This window comes from Plectropomus leopardus, chromosome 4 (genome assembly GCF_026936395.1).
Source record: "Plectropomus leopardus strain MGB_pleo_1.0 chromosome 4, ASM2693639v1, whole genome shotgun sequence".
Classification (NCBI taxonomy): Eukaryota; Metazoa; Chordata; class Actinopteri; order Perciformes; family Serranidae; genus Plectropomus; species Plectropomus leopardus.
In genome coordinates, this window is record NC_142179.1 from 1,007,987 (window position 1) to 1,025,000 (window position 17,014).

General features: G+C 44.6%; 2 protein-coding genes across 3 annotated transcripts in view; both read right to left on the minus strand.

The window, feature by feature from the left end:
• Positions 1-939: 939 nt before the first annotated feature.
• Positions 940-13,011, minus strand: pomt1 (protein-O-mannosyltransferase 1). 2 transcript variants are annotated; one of them, XM_088076167.1, is made up of 20 exons: positions 11,872-13,011; positions 10,674-10,795; positions 10,371-10,477; positions 10,230-10,280; positions 9,546-9,692; positions 9,178-9,286; positions 7,828-7,884; positions 7,657-7,750; positions 7,370-7,525; positions 6,112-6,242; positions 5,933-6,028; positions 5,752-5,844; positions 5,490-5,586; positions 4,461-4,553; positions 3,962-4,082; positions 3,670-3,767; positions 3,422-3,535; positions 3,208-3,334; positions 1,700-1,877; positions 940-1,203 (listed from the first exon to the last, which is right to left on the minus strand). In XM_088076167.1, the coding sequence occupies exons 2-20, from the start codon at positions 10,784-10,786 to the stop codon at positions 1,032-1,034; spliced, it is 2,154 nt and encodes a 717-aa protein (XP_087932293.1). In that variant the 5' UTR covers positions 10,787-10,795; positions 11,872-13,011; the 3' UTR covers positions 940-1,031. The 2 variants fall into 2 exon arrangements, with proteins under 2 accessions (XP_087932293.1, XP_087932292.1); XM_088076166.1 differs by having other exon boundaries at positions 940-1,206.
• A 151-nt stretch (positions 13,012-13,162) lies between these two features.
• The window catches only part of LOC121966603 (rap guanine nucleotide exchange factor 1-like), a 14,329-nt gene continuing 10,477 nt past the window's right edge, over positions 13,163-17,014 (minus strand). Inside the window, exons 16-23 of the mRNA XM_088076165.1 lie at positions 16,774-16,962; positions 16,611-16,695; positions 16,032-16,126; positions 15,659-15,737; positions 15,437-15,538; positions 15,195-15,292; positions 14,668-14,808; positions 13,163-14,308 (exon numbers count right to left, since the gene is read on the minus strand). Coding sequence (XP_087932291.1) covers positions 14,173-14,308; positions 14,668-14,808; positions 15,195-15,292; positions 15,437-15,538; positions 15,659-15,737; positions 16,032-16,126; positions 16,611-16,695; positions 16,774-16,962 — 925 coding nt within the window. The 3' untranslated portion in view covers positions 13,163-14,172. The remainder of the gene's footprint in view (positions 14,309-14,667; positions 14,809-15,194; positions 15,293-15,436; positions 15,539-15,658; positions 15,738-16,031; positions 16,127-16,610; positions 16,696-16,773; positions 16,963-17,014) is intronic.

Genomic DNA, 17,014 nt, shown 5'->3' on the forward strand with positions numbered 1-17,014 from the left:
AAACAACAAGCTGTAGTTTAAACTCACAAACAAACAACAAACAACAAACAAACAAACAAACAAACAAACAAACAAACAAACAAACAAACACCGGTCTGCTCCTTGTTTTCTTCCCCACCACGTCACTTCCGGCCATAAATTAAACTTTTAAATTTGATATATTTTCTCCTGCTTTAAACTTAATTTATAACATTTAAAATACAACATTTTTGTCTTGCCTTGAACCTAATTTATTAAATGTAATTTTCAATATTTTCACTCGCTTTGACTTTAAGTCATTAAATGTAATAAACCAAATTTTGTTGCCTTAAAATTCAAATATTAAATCGAATATAAAATATTTTCTGTAGCTCTGAACTTGTTAAATTCAAATAGAACAATGTCTCAGGCCTTACGATTAAATAATTCAATTTAATATAAATGTGACTTTGAACTTATTTTATTACATTTAAAATACAATATTTGTTTCTCATCTTGAACTTAATTTAGTAAATGTAATTTTCAATATTTTCTTTTTGGTTTTAACTAAAGTAATTAAATCTAATATAAAATATTTCCTCTTGTCATGAGCTTAAATTATTAGATTTAATGTACAATATTTTCCGCTTGCTTTAAATTTAAATTAAAAACATACAATATTAAATAATCATAGTGGCTCATGTTCGCTGTTGTACTGTCAGACTTTTTAAATGTTTTTGTGTTTTTTAAGTTTTCTCTGTGAACATGCAGATTTATTTTTTATAGAAAAACACACAATAACATAAAAACCCAAATCCTCCTTCTGCTGGTTCAATATTTTTCACAATTCAGCGTAAAAGAAGAAACATTGAAACATGTTGGAAGAACGATGATCATAAAAATAAATCATGAAAGTAAAAATGTTTTAAAGCAAATTAACATTTTTGTTTTTAAAGAATCCACCTGGACGTGTGCAACATGTCAAAATAAAAGCACCATGTTTTTATTGATTTTCTTAAAACTCAAAGTTTGACATTAAAAGTGTTTTCAGTGATTTCTTTCTCTGCGACCCGTCAGCGGCGACGGTAGAGGATGTCCCACGACTCCCGCCACTTCAGTCCCTGCAGCTGATTGGCCGACAGCTCCGGGCTGCCGTAGGTCAAAGGGCAGAAGGTTCGATACGACAGGAAGACGGAGAGCAACACTGCTGCCACGCACACACACAGTGCACGCCGGTGTGTCGCTCTGCTATGCGCGTGCGCACACACACACACACACACACACACACGCACACACGCACACACACACACACACACACACACACACACACACACACACACACACACACACACACACACACACACACACACGCACACACACAGAGTAACTGCCCGTTAACAAAAGATTTGAGCTGCTGGTTTGTTCGTTTTTTGACGCATTTTAAGTCAGACGTAGAATTAAGTGATTTGGATGAAAAATCCCTTTTTTTAATCTCATGTTTGGTTACTGATTTAAATAAAATCACCCTCTGAAAAATTAAAGAAACTGACCAAAAAAAACCTCCAAAAATGTTAACAAAAACAAAGAAAAACCGCAGAAAAAGCTTAAGAAAAAAAATTCAATGGAAAATAAAACCATTTTTTTTTCAAGTAAAAAAAGCCTACCTAAAATTTTTTTAAAAATCTCCCAAGTTTTAAAGAAAAAAAAGTGTGTGTGTGTGTGAGTGTGTGTGTGTGTGTACCTGAGCAGGTGAGTGTGTGCGTGCTCCAGGAGGGCGGGGCTCAGCAGGTGCAGGTAGCAGAGGGCGGGCAAGTAGTGATACAGGAAGAGAGTTTTCTCCATCAGGAGGAACGGCACGAAGTTCACCAACCAGCCGCCGACACACACGCAACCAAGACACACAAACTGACACCATACAGCTGCACACACGCACGCACACACACGCACACACACGCACACACACACACACACACACACACACACCTTAAGTTTTCCTTAAAGTCCGAGCTAGGGTTTCTTTAATTAAAATCGGTTGCACAAAACAAGTGTTCTTCATCAGATTCTTCATCAGTATTTAAGGTTTCCTCCTTATCTCAGCTGTTATATTTAAGGAATTCCTTAAAGTTAATCAAACCGTTGCACAAAATATCTTTATTAAAGATTTTCCGGTTAAGGTTTAATTAAAATCAATTGCAAAAAACAATCCTAAGTCTTTTTCTTTAATGTTTTCTTGACGTTTTTAACTGAAGTATTTAAGGTTTTAACTTTATCATTGTCTTATACTTAAGGAATTCCTTAAAGTGAGTTAAGGTTTCCTTAGAATAAAACTGGTTGCAGTAAACACCCTAAAGTCTTCCCCAGAAGGTTTCTTTAAAATTTTAACTTTAGTGTTAAGACTGTTTTCTTAGTATCTAAGTCCTGTAATTAAGGGAATCCTTAATTACACCATTAGAAAAACACTGAAAGTTTTCCTTAAAGTTCGAGGTCAGGTTTTTTTTTTTTAATAAAATCAGATGCACAAAACACCGTTAAGTCTTCTTTTTATTGTTTCTTTAAATTTTACCATTAGCATTAAAGTTGTTTTTGTTTTGTTTTTTTCTTATCTCTGTCATGTAATTAAGGAAATCCTTAATTAAACCTTTATAAAAACATTTAAAGTTAAGATTTTCCTATAGACCAAGTTAAGGTTTCTTTACATAAAACTGGGTGAAAAAAAACAAAAACAGCCTTAAGTCTCTTCTTTAAAATTTTAACGTAAGTATTTAAGGTTTTCTGATTATCTTGGGTATTATATTGATCAAAGTGGGTTTAATTGTTGCACAAAACATCTAAAATTAAGATTTTCCTTTGAGTGTGATTTAAGGTTTCCTTAAAGTAAAATCAACTGCACAAAACACCCTTAAATGTTCTTCTTAAGATTACCTTAAACATTTCAACCTTAGTATTTAAGGCGTCGTCCTTATCGTGGGTCTTTTAATGACGGATATCTTAAAGTGAGTTAAGAGTAAAACTGTTGCAGAAAATACCTTAAATATCAAAAGTGCAAGTAAACAGATGGTTGTCGTGGAAACAGTTGAATTTCACAGCTCTAAAATCTCTCTGAGTGCAGTAAATACCTTAATGTTCCTTACTTAACTAAATAAAACTTCAAAGGGATTCTGTACTCCACCCTTAAGTAAGTTCCACAGGTAAGGCGAAAGTGTGTGTGTGTGTGTGTGTGTGAGTGAGTGTGTGTGTTTGAGTTTGTACCATCAGGGAGGTCTTTAAGGCCCCGCCTCCTCCTCAGCAGGTAGACGGCTGCCAGCAGCTGATAGGCCAGCAGACTGAAGTTGGCCACGCCCCACGACACCGGGTTACCAATCAGATGGATCTGAGCCTGAGACAGACAGCCAATCACAGCACAGAACAGGAGAGTGCATGCACTGTGTGTGTGCGTGCGTGTGTGTGTGTGTGTGTGTTTTACGTTGGTGGATGAGTGCAACCAGTATGCGATGTTGGTTTCCATGGTGATCCACTCGAGGGGGGAGGAGCTGTATTTGTGCTCCGAGTCTTCCTGTTTTACCGTCAGCATCTTCCACTGTCATGACATCACACAACAACATTGTCACTCTGCTGCCATGGCAACACAACCCGACACGAGTTCAGCACATGATGACTGTAAACGCCGCGTTCTGATTGGATAACAGAGTGATGATGCGTTCACTGTCGTACCTGGAGCTCTAAAAATTTGGCCCAGAAGGAAATTTTTCGGTCCACGTCTATGTGAGTTGGAGAATGAAGCTCCGCCTCCCTCTCCTTCTGCTCCTGACCTGCACACGCACACACACACAGACACACACACACAGACACACACACACAGACACACACACCAAGAAAAATGGGACTGTTACTAAACACAGCGAGTTTTTCAAACAGTGAAAAACATCCTGAGCTGATGAGTGTGTTCATGGTGACGAGCGAACGACGAGTGATGATGTCAAGGGTCAAAGGTCAGAGGTCATACTGGTTCCGTATCGGTGCTCCTCGACGGTCCATCCCAAACTGCTGCTGTGAGCTTTAAACAGTTTCTCTGCAACGACCTCCAGCTGACGGAAACCCCAGTCTGGAAGAGACGCACCGCTCAGCTGCACACGCACACGCACACGCACACGCACACACAAACACAAACACACAACCTTTGTATGAGATTTAAAATAAAATAAAATAAAATAAAATCAGTTGCACAAAACACCCTTAAGTGTTCTTAAGATTTCCTTAAATGTTCATTATTATGTATAGTATTCTCCTTAATTTGTGTCTTATACTTAAGGAATTCCCTTAAGTTAGATTTGGTTGCACAAAACGGCCTTAGGCCTTCTCCGTAAGGTATCTTCAGCATAAACTTTAGTAATTAAGGTTTTCTCCTCATCATCAACTTAGACTTAAGGATTTCCTTAAACTAAGTTGAACTATTGCACAAAACATCTTAAGGGAGAGTAAACAAGGTCACTTCCTGTTGGTACCTTGAGGACAGCGGACGTGTTGACGTGAACCAATCGAACCTCGGAAAGGATCGTCTTCCACGTCTCTGACTCCGCCTCCCGGTTAGAGATGTCCTGCAACCAGACGAGACGTTAAAAACACCTGCGATACCTGAACACAGGGCTGTCAGAACCTCTATTTGACGTAATCTTGCCCGTGTCGGTTATATTGGTTATTTTTAAAAATTCCATTAACCCTTTCCCCATCAGGGCTTCCAACTCTCACACATCTGCTGTGTGTCTCACGCTGTCACACTTCAGTCTGAATGAACAAACAGCCAAATATTCAGCTGTACAAAGTGACTTCTTTAGACTCTACAGACGACTTTGTGTTAGTTTCAGCTTTAATCAGACTTTGGATGAATTATTTAGAAACAGCAGGATGCATCGCTCCGTGTCTCATCCGGCCGCTCGCGCTGAGCTCTCATTATTATTACCAGGGGCAGATGTAATGTTTTGGGGGCCCGGGGCCACAAGCACATGAGCTTATTTTCAGCCTTTCTCTAACTGTGAATGTCGGCAGGCTGTTGGCAGCTATAGGAGAAGTAGGCCGACTCAAAAGTTTTTAATTCCTGAGTAAAATGATTAACAGCACAGAAGTTTGACAGAAGCTGAAGTCAGAGTCCTGCAGTCAGGAGAGGTTGGCCTATTATCAGCACAATGTGCTTCAATTTACCTGAAGTTTGTTTCAGATGGAGCTTTTCATTTTTATATAATGCTGGAAAGTTTAAGAAATAATAATAAATCATATGTTTATTACACACCAACACACCATGGTCACATGACACTGCGTCAGTGAACTATGAGGGCAAAAAACAAAACACACAAAAGAGCAAAAAAATAAAATAATTGCTCAATAATCATAATCAAGGTCAAATGTTTTATTAATCATGATGTTGATTTTCTGTATAATCCCCAGCCCCACCTGAGCGTGACCTTAAAAATAACCAGAATGCCTGAACGTCTCTGATGAGTTTTGTTAATAAAGTTTTCGATGTTAAAGTGACTCACCACCCTCCACAGGTTCTGTGCTGCCATGGAAACGTTAAAGTCGATGTAACACGACACCTCCTGAGAGTGAGGGCTCATGGGAGCTGCCACATCATGGCTGCAACACACACACACACACACACACAAAAACACACACACACAGGTGTTATTAGAGTTTGAGCAGCCAATCACAGAGCTGCAGCTGAGGCTGATGGGTAATGTTATGGACCATCTCTCAGATGTCTGACTGTCCCTGAAGGCAGCAGACAGGCAAGCTGTTTACCTGTTGAGGAAGCGTGAGGTCATCCCGTGGACCAGCTGGATGACATCACCATGACGGACAGGTCGGGGCGGACTGCTGACCACCAGCTCCTGTCTGTCCAACACACAGAGACAGAGACAGGTGAGACAGAGACAGGCAAGACTACAGCTCCCAGCATGCCTCGGGCAGACAGGTGAGCTACCTGCCGGGGTCTTTGATGATCCACCAGTTGTTGACGTCCTTAAACGGGTAACAGGTGACCTGCTGCTGGTGGGAGCTGCCCCGCCCATTCTCGTACCTGGACAGGAAACAGGAAGTGATGAAATTCAGACCGACAGCGTTCTGATTGGCTGCTGTGAGGCTGCTGTGAGCTGGCAGCACCTGATTGGGTAGTTGGCTTTGTGCGAGTGGAGCCAGCAAGGGACGGGCTGGGAGGCGGAGCTTCTCAAAGTCACCTGACTACCGTAAGAGACCTCCAGAGGCTGACCCTGCGTGATCCTGGAGAGACCGCCCTGCAGAGACACGCCCAACCGGTCAATACATCCATCCATCCATGCATCCATCCATCCATCTATCCAACCATCCATCCATCCATGCATCCAACCAACCATCCATCCATCCATCCACCCATGCATCCAACCAACCATCCATCATCCATCCATCATGCATCCATCCATCCAACCATCCATCCATCCATCCATCCATCCATCCAACCATCCATCCATCCATCCATGCATCCAACCAACCATCCATCCATCCATCCATCCACCCATGCATCCAACCAACCATCCATCATCCATCCATCCATGCATCCATCCATCCAACATCCATCCATGCATCCAACCAACCATCCATCCAACCATCCATCCATCCAACCATCCATCATGCATCCAACCAACCATCCATCCATCCAACCATCCATCCATCCATGCATCCAACCAACCATCCATCCATCCATCCACCCATGCATCCAACAACCATCCATCATCCATCCATCCAACATCCATCCATGCATCCAACCAACCATCCATGCATCCATCCATCCATGCATCCATCCATCATCCATCCAACCATCCATCCATCCATCCATCCATCCATGCATCCATCCATCCAACCATCCATCCATGCATCCAACCAACCATCCATGCATCCATCCATCCAACCATCCATCATCCATCCATCCATCCAACCATCCATCATCCATCCATCCATGCATCCATCCATCCATCCAACCATCCATCCATCCATCCATGCATCCAACCAACCATCCATCCATCCATCCATCCATCAATCAGTCATCATTCAGTGTTTTGTGTATTTGTTCATTAAAACAGACAAAGATTCGCCAAAACATTTATGGATGAAAAAAGACAAAAAAACAATCATTTGTCAACATAAATAAATAAATAAGATTAAAGAAAAACAAGCAAAGATTTCTAAAGAAAAACATTTTTTTTAAATTTAAAGAAAAATGCCAAAACAAATAAATAACACAGTCCCGAAGGGAACATGCTTGTAAATGTATTTTGTCAAAGAGGGTCCTCACAGGGACAGAAGTACAGGTATGTGTGTGTGTGTGTGTGTGTGTGTGTGTGTGTGTGGGCGCGCACGTGCATGCATGTGTGTGTGTGTGTGTTACCTCCAGACTGGCCTGGAAGGCGGAGCTCATCAGCTGGTCATGTGGTCCGCTGCGGTGCAGTAGAGTCAGGTGGACGTAGAACCAGAACACATAGAGAAGAACTGGAACCACCAACAGACACACTGCACGACACACACACTGCACACACACATTCAGCTGCACACACACACACACACACACACACACACACACACACACACAAACTTTTAATAAACCAGAACACACTCTGAACCGAACCCATCGATCACCTGATCAGCGATGTCATATTCCTGCTCTGTGTGACTCACATGACTGACGGTGCGATCTCCAATCAGGTTCCAGAGGTGCAGAGAAGCCACGCCCAGCAATAGCAGGTAGGAGAACACACCCATATACTTCACCCTGACACACACACACTTTGGTGTTTAAATGGCGTCGTCAACACAAACTGATTAAATTCTGTATCATCATTTTCTCACCCGACAGCTGCAGCACACGAGGCTCCAGAGAGCAGCAACCAGCAGTACCTGAACCAGCTGACGACACACAACAGGTACAGGTGAGTCTGTCTGCAGTCACAGGTGAGTCTGTCAGCAGTTATAGGTGAGTCTGTCAGCAGTCATAGGTGAGTCTGTCAGCAGTCACAGGTGAGTCTCTCTGCAGTCACAGGTGAGTCTGTCTGCAGTCACAGGTGAGTCTCTCTGCAGTCACAGGTGAGTCTGTCTGCAGTCACAGGTGAGTCTGTCAGCAGCTGAGTCTGTCTGCAGTCACAGGTGAGTCTGACAGCAGTCACAGGTGAGTCTGTCAGTAGTCACAGATGAGTCTGTCAGCAGTCACAGGTGAGTCTGTCTGCAGTCACAGGTAGTCTATCAGCAGTCACAGGTGAGTCTCTCTGCAGTCACAGGTGAGTCTGTGAGCAGTCACAGGTGAGTCTGCCAGCAGGTGAGTCTGCAAGCAGGTGAGTCTGTCAGCAGGTGTGTTGTTCAGCAGTTATAGGTGAGTCTGTCTGCAGTCACAGGTGAGTCTCTCTGCAGTCACAGGTGAGTCTGTCAGCAGTCACAGGTGAGTCTGTCAGCAGGTGAGTCTGTCTGCAGTCACAGGTGAGTCTGTCAGCAGTTACAGGTGAGTCTGTCTGCAGTCACAGGTGAGTCTGTCAGCAGTCACAGGTGAGTCTGTCTGCAGTCACAGGTGAGTCTGTCTGCAGTCACAGGTGAGTCTATCAGCAGTCACAGGTGAGTCTCTCTGCAGTCACAGGTGAGTCTGTCAGCAGGTGAGTCTGTCAGCAGCTGAGTCTTTCTGCAGTTACAGGTGAGTCTGTCAGCAGTTATAGGTGAGTCTGTCTGCAGTCACAGGTGAGTCTGTCAGCAGTCACAGGTGAGTCTGTCAGCAGTCACAGGTGAGTCTGTCTGCAGTCACAGGTGAGTCTGTCTGCAGTCACAGGTGAGTCTATCAGCAGTCACAGGTGAGTCTGTGAGCAGTCACAGGTGAGTCTGTGAGCAGTCACAGGTGAGTCTGCAAGCAGGTGAGTCTGTCAGCAGTTATAGGTGAGTCGTTCAGCAGTTATAGGTGAGTTTGTCTGCAGTCACAGGTGAGTCTCTCTGCAGTCACAGGTGAGTCTCTCTGCAGTCACAGGTGAGTCTCTCTGCAGTCACAAGTGAGTCTGCCAGCAGGTGAGTCTGTCAGCAGGTGAGTCTGTCAGCAGTTACAGGTGAGTCTGTCTGCAGTCACAGGTGAGTCTCTCTGCAGTCACAGGTGAGTCTGTCAGCAGTCACAGGTGAGCCTGTCAGCAGTCACAGGTGAGTCTGTCAGCGGTTATAGGTGAGTCTCACCTGTTGGGAGCGTTGTGGAACCTCAGGTAGGAGAAGAAGGCCAACAACACGAAGAAGATTAGGACAGACTCCAGTAACATGAAGCGTGATTGGACGATCAGAGAGTTCTCTGGAAAATCAACAGTCAGACAGACACCTCACATCCTGTCCATGTCCCTGAACGCCTCGTTACTATTTTAGTGCCCAAATACTCCACATATTTATTTCAGTCCCCCGGCACTTACATTGTTCCCAAACATCCCATAATCATTTTATTAATTGAATGCCGTGGCATCATTGACCTCCTGAACGCCTCTTGTCTGCAGAGTCGGGGTATTTTCAGGATGACATGTCGTCTGAATCTACAGGTATGTTGTGTGTTCACTAACCGAGCAGCAGCAGCAGAGACGCTCCCAGAGCCGACAGGTGAGAGAACTTCAGCTCCAGAGTCAGCAGGTAAACCAGAGGAACACAGAGCGCTCCGCACAGAGCGGGCAGCAACCGCAGACTCCACACACTCACACTGTTGGGATACTCTGTACAACAAAACAAACACACCGACTCAGACTGATTCAAACTAGGGCTGGCCGATATGGAAAAAGTCTTATCACAATAATTTTTTCATGTCAGTCGATAGTGATATATATCACGATACATCAAATCACTATTTCTGTCGAGCTTAAAGGTTCCTTTGACTCCTCAGTGAGATATGAAGACGTCATCAGGTTAATTTTGGTTTAAATATTTATATACTTCTCCTATAGCTGCGCTGCTGTCGGAGCATCGGCTGTTTGATCCGCCATGATGAAATGCTGTGGCTGTCAAACACTCAGCTGTTCTACAGTCAAAGTCCTTCACTGCATTTGGTTCTCTGCGGCTCTATTCTTATTATCATTGGCTGTTCGTGTTGTCAGTCGAAACATGGCTGGAATTCGTTCTATCAACATTCTATCGACTACGTCTCATATTTCAATCGACGAAAAGTTATTTCGTGATTGATATCGTTATCGTTTTATGGCCCAGCCCTAATTCAAACTGACGTAGACTGAATCAGACTGGTGGTGTTACAGTACCTGCTCCGATCCTGTTCCACACAAAGTTTCCATCAAATCCTCCCAGGTATGCTGCAACACACACACAGAAGTGACATCATCACACAGGTGTCTGACACACGCACACAGGTAGCATCACGTGCAGGTGTTATGGTAACTGACCTCCAAGGGCGAGGATCATGTGACCAAGTGGCGGCCCACTGTCATCGATGAAAAAAACTCTCTTCACATAGAGAGACACGAACTGACCGTAATACACCTCATCGAACCTACGCACGCACGCATACGCACGCACACACACACACACACACACACACACACAAGCAAAACTAAAATCAGACCTCAGACTGTCTTTAAACGCACCAAAAAAGTGATTTTTTTTTAAAAAAAAAGTCAAAATATGGCTGTAGTTTGGTTTGAGTGTTTGTCTGTCTGTGTGAGCAGGTGAAAAAAACAAACACTCACACCACGGCATTGGGGTAGCTGAGGCGGCTCAGTCTGGTCCAGAAGGACAGTAGGGACACCAGCAGCAGGACCAGGTCCACCTGAGCGGTCACCACCAGGGGAAGCTGCAGCATCACTGACACCTGACACAGGTGAGACAGACAGGTGAGACAAACAGGTGAAACAGACAGGTGAGACATGGGCTCAGACTTTCCTCTATGATAAAGCTTATGATTATAGTTTAAAAATTATTTTAAAAAGCTAAAGTATCATAATTACATATTTAAATTTATGTCACAGGATTATTATAATTTTAAGCACATTTAAATGATTTAACTAACGGATTAATCACATAATGTATGCAGCTGTTTTATTAACCCTTAGGTCTGCTTTAATATTTCACAATAAAAAAAAAAAAGTCAAAATGACAAATTCAGAGTCAAAAGCCCAGAATGACACCCAGAAATAATACAAGTCCTGTTTTTCTGCTCTGATGGCTGTGGGATCAAAAATGTCAGTTTGAATGGGTTTCAATGGAGCATTTTTGGACCTGAACAGTCTGAATGTAACTATTTAGTTTCCACAGTGTATTTTAGACTTATTGTAGGAGCTGAGCTGCAAATTCACTGATTACACTCAAATACACAATCTGGACTACATTTAGGACACATGCATCAACACAATTATCACAACAGGAAGAAGAAAAGAGACTAAAATGCAGCAAACAGTCTCTAAAGGGTTAAACTCTGTACAGTCAGCTGTTCAGAGGGACACGATGTGACACCTGTATCAACGATGAACACGGTCCTTAAACACATCACAAGAAAATAACCAACAATAATCTGAGGGATCACTCTGAGCTGCTGCTGTTATTGTTGTTGTTGTTGTTGTTGTTGTTGTTATTGTTGGTTTTTTTCTGAACATATGAAGAGTTTGTCCTCATAAACAGAAGAACATCATTTTAAAATAATTATTCATTATGACACAACCTGTGATGTAAATGATGTTTACTTCATGTGAAGCTGCAGTCAGCGAGTTACATGTAACATGTTACATGTTACATGTCACATGTCATATGTTGTATGTTATGTTTTATTATTGGCACGTGTGAAGCTGCAGAATTAAACTCTGGAGCTAACGTTAGCAGCTGTTAGCATTAGCTTCAGTGTTAGCTGTTAGCTTGCACAGTCCCGGTGCGTTCCCGCTCCCTGTGGCTCACCTGGTGACGTCACTCCTTTATCCGACCATCCTGCCGGTAACCTGCCGCTCTCAGATCCTCCGGTGCTCTTTGTTTCCGCACCGGTTAACGGTTTGTTTGGAGCGGCGGCAGATCGATGTTTCCGCTGTTCGACTGCTGCCGCCTGCTCGCTGTTTCCGGTGTTCGACTGCTACTGCCTGACCTGTGTTTCCAGTGCTGGGTTACCATGGTAACAGCCGCTATCTTACTTACATAGTGCACTAGAATTAAAATTATGTTAAAATCCAAATTTAACATAATATTGATAATAACAACAACAACAATTATTATTATTAACAATATTATTATTATTATTATTATTATTATTATTATTATTATTATTATTATTATTATTATTATTATTATTATTATTATTATTATCATCATTATTGTTGTTATTATTACTATCAACAACATATTTAGTTCATGTGATCACATTTCTTTTACTTTCTTTTACATTTTCCGTTTCCCCCTCAAAGCTGATAATAACTCTAAGTGCTTCACAATTAAGAACAGTAGTTGCAGTAGTAGTAATAGGAGAAGTAGTAGTAGTAGTAGTAGTAGCAGTAGTAGTGGTAGTAGTAGTAGCAGTAGTTGCAATAGTAGTAGTAGTAGTATTGGTAGTAGGAGTAGCAATAGTAGCAGTAGTAGTAGTAGTGGTATCAGTAATAGTAGTGGTAGTAGTAGTCATAGTAGCAGTAGTAGTAGTGGTGGTAGAAGTAGTCATAGTAGCAGTAGTAGCAGTGGTAGAAGTAGTCATAGTAGCAGTAGTAGGAGTGGTAGTAGTATGTCTTGATCCAGAGGAGAGGGTGGGATGAGCTGGATGTTATTCTGGGTTGCATCACAGAAGTTTGATATTAACACAATGTTAACAAAATAAATGTAAATACTGTGTCACAATGATCATGTTGTCCAAGGCTGGCTGCCTCCGCCATGACGCCTCCGCCATGACGCCTCCACCATGACATCATCCTGATATCACGGTACCCGCTGCGTGAGTGCAGATCATCGACAGTTAGCCAGCCAGAGGGATACACACGTGCATGAACGTGCGCTGACAGCTGGACCGTCAACCACAACAAACCACAGAGAAGCTCGGATGACATCTCACAGAGGGGGCGTGGCTTCATTCTCTGGACGCTGTCACTCCACCATCAGAGCGGTCAGTGGTAACCTCTGTGTTGATGATCTGAATGTCACACACCTCTAAAGACGCTGCGCTCAAGTGTTGCTATCGCTAATAAAGTTTTCTACCTTGACCAATCAGACGACAGGAAGTTAGCAATGATGTTTATTTGGTTATTGCTGTGAATACGTCAACAGTTCTGAGGTCACACAGGCCACACCCACTAGGAGCATGATCCCAAATCAACATCTGCCAATACCTAGCTAACTGCTGCTAACCCCCGGTCAACCGCTGCTAACACCTGGCTAACTGCTACTCATACCTGGCTAACTTCTGCTAATACCTAGCTAACCCCGACTCGCTCCAGGCTAACTGCTGCTAACACCTAGCTAACTTCTGCTAACACCTGGCTAACTGCTGCTAACACCTGGCTAACCCCAACTCGCTGCAGGCTAACTGCTGCTAACACTTGGATAACCGCTGCTAACACCTGGCTAACTTCTGCTAATACCTAGCTAAACCTGACTAGCTCCAGGCTAACTGCTGCTAACACCTGGCTAACTTCTGCTAATACCTAGCTAAACCTGACTAGCTCCAGGCTAACTGCTGCTAACACCTGGCTAACTTCTGCTAACACCTGGCTAACTGCTGTTAACACCTAGCTAACCCCGACTGGCTCTATGCTCACTGCTGCTAACACCTGGCTAACCACTGCTAACACCTGGCTAACTTCTGCTAACACTTGGCTAACCCCGGCTCACTCCAGGCCAACTGCTGCTAACTGGCTAATTTCTCCTAACACCTGACTAACTGCTGCTAACACCTGGCTAACTGCTACTAACACTTGGTTACCTTCTGCTAACAATAACACCTGGCTAACATCTGCTAACACCTGGCAAACTTCTGCTAACAGAAACACCTGGCTAACCTTTGTAAATTCTGGCTGTTGCACCTATTGGCAAGCTGTCAGCCAGGACTAGCTTGATATGTGACACATTAGAATCAGACGTGCGCGGGGCTCCAGCAGCACCTGTTCAGGTGAGCACCAGGTGTGTCCAGTATCAACATGTTATCATGAAGCTAGCTCAGGCTAGCCCTGTGAGGTTCCAGGTTAGCACCTTAGCGCAGGTTAACTCAGTTTAGCCTGCTTTGGGTCGTCATCTCTGATTGGCTCGTGGGGTGTTCCGTGGGCGGAGCCTGAGAGAGAGTTCCCACAATGCCTCCTCCGCCAGGTGATCGTTGAAGTCGTTAAAGAAGGAAATGATGTCATCATTAGGCTGCAGAGAGTACGGCCTGCAGAGACAGACAGAGACAGTCAGAGACAGAGACAGACACAGAGACAGAGACAGAGAGAGAGAGAGAAAGAGAGACAAGTGAGGTAAAGAGGAGCTTATGGTCTAGGTAATACCTCTAATTATAACTGCAGCAATAATACTGCAGGTACTACAGGTATTGCAGGTACTGTGGGCACTACAAGTAGTGCAAATACTACAGGTACTGCAGGTAGTGCAGTCACTGTACTGTAGGTACTACAGGCACTACTGGTGGTGCACAGTACTGCAGGTACTTTCTGTAAACAAGTATTACAGGTAGTATAGGTACTGCAGGTGCCACATGTGCTACAGGTACTGTGTGTACTGCGTGTAACTGACACTTGCTGGTAGCTCCTTAGAGTGTCCAGGATGTTGAACTGCTGCCAGCGTTTGGAGAAGTTGACCTTTGAACCCTCTGATGTCATCACCATGTCAGGGTTCCCCAGGTGGACAAAGGTCAAGTCCTGAAGGATTAAACCCCTGAACAGACAGACAGGTGAGACAGAGAGACAGGTACACAGCGGTGGGTACAGGGTACCAACATACAGGTAGGGTATATATAGTGGGGTATAACCTACAGGTAGGGTATATATAGTGGGGTATAACCTACAGGTAGGGTATATATAGTGGGGTATAACCTACAGGTAGGGTATATATAGTGGGGTATAACCTACAGGTAGGGTATATATAGTGGGGTATAACCTACAGGTAGGGTATATATAGTGGGGTATAACCTACAGGTAGGGTATATATAGTGGGGTATAACCTACAGGTAGGGTATATATAGTGGGGTATAACCTACAGGTAGGGTATATATAGTGGGGTATAACCTACAGGTAGGGTATATATAGTGGGGTATAACCTACAGGTAGGGTATACAGGGAGGTTCCACCTCAGCCAGAGCTGTTCTGTAGGCTCTGAACGATGATGAGCTGTCAATCAGAGAGCTGTATTCCTCCAGAGCCTGAAGACAGACAGAGACAGGGACAGAGGGACAGAGGGACAGAAGTAGAGAGGGACAGACTCATTAGCATGGTCGTTAAAGACTGATTATTGTTATTATTTAATGATTAAAACACACATAAACAATGATGATGTCATCACTGACCTCAGCTGTGCTTCTCTGCCAGTCGAGCCGCCGCAGGGGGGCGGAGTCCAGCGCCGACAGGATGGACAGGTAAGAGTTAAAGTTGTTCAGCTTCCGCAGATGCTGCAGGAATACACACACACACATACACACACACACACAGAGTCGTGTTAATCGCAGCGTGTGAACGGTCCCGGCTGCAGCTCCGGTGTGAACAGGATACTCTCGGCTGAGTGTTTTCACCTTCATGGTTTTCAGGAACTTAAGCAGCAGCTTCTCTCTGTCCTGAGCTTTGTCCTGGAGCATGATGACCGAACGGACCCTGAAATCACACACACACTTGGCGGTCATCAGTTCACACCTGAGCAACGTTATAACTAAAACATACTGTATATCCCCCTCTTTATCAGAGATACGATTCACACCCGAGTCAGAGCGAGTTCTTCACACTGTCAAATGTCCTAACTGAAACCACAATCCCACACCATCTCAGCTGTCTCCCTTTGCTCTGTATGAAGTCACGTCTCCGTCCCCTCTGCAGCGTCCTGAATGTTGTCACGAGAGAGGTGTGAACGTGACCCCTGACCTCTGACCTCTGAGCTGTGTGAATGTTTACCAGAAGGAGACGTTGTTGAAGTGCTGAGTGAACTCGGTCAGGTTCAGACTCCTCTCCTCATTCTGCTCCTTCGACCACAGCAACACCTCCGGGAGCTGGACAGGTGAGACAGACAGGAGAGACAGACAGGTGAGACAGACAGGAGAGACGGACAGGAGAGACAGACAGGTGAGACAGACAGGAGAGACAGACAGGTGAGACGGACAGGTGAGACAGACAGGGGAGACAGACAGGTGAGACAGACAGGAGAGACAGACAGGGGAGACAGACAGGTGAGACAGACAGGTGAGACAGACAGGAGAGACAGACAGGGGAGGTAGACAGGTGAGACAGACAGGTGAGACAGACAGGAGAGACAGACAGGGGAGGTAGACATGTGAGACAGACAGGAGAGACAGACAGCTGAAACAGGCAGGTGACACAGACAGGAGACAGACAGACAGGAGACATGCAGGTGAGGCAGTGAGGAGACAGGCAGGTGAGACAGACAGCTGAGGCAGACAGGTAAGACAGACAGGTTCGACAGACAGCTTAGACATGCAGCTGAGACAGACAGGTGAGACAGATATATTGTCTCACGGCGATCTTGCGGAAGAGCTCGGAGTCCAGCAGAGTCAGCTGCTCGGCCAGGTCCTGACTCCTGAAGTCCAGCAGAGTCCCTGGTCTGAAAGGGGACAGAGGAGGACGTGAAACAGGACCTGTCAGTCCTTCGACAGGTGCGGGGTCAGGGGTCAGAATTTACCTGGCGGCCACGCCCCTGGCTGCGAGGGGGCGGAGCGACTGAGGCGAGCCAACTAGCTGCCACTTCTGCTCCATCTTGGACAGGATGTTGGAGCGCAGCAGGCGGGCCAGACCCAGCTCTCCACCAATCAGGAGGCAGAACACCAACTCCATCAACAGCTGCAGCAAATCAGAGTCCAGCTCCATCACACTGTGCACACACACACACACACACACACACACACACACACACACACGTACAG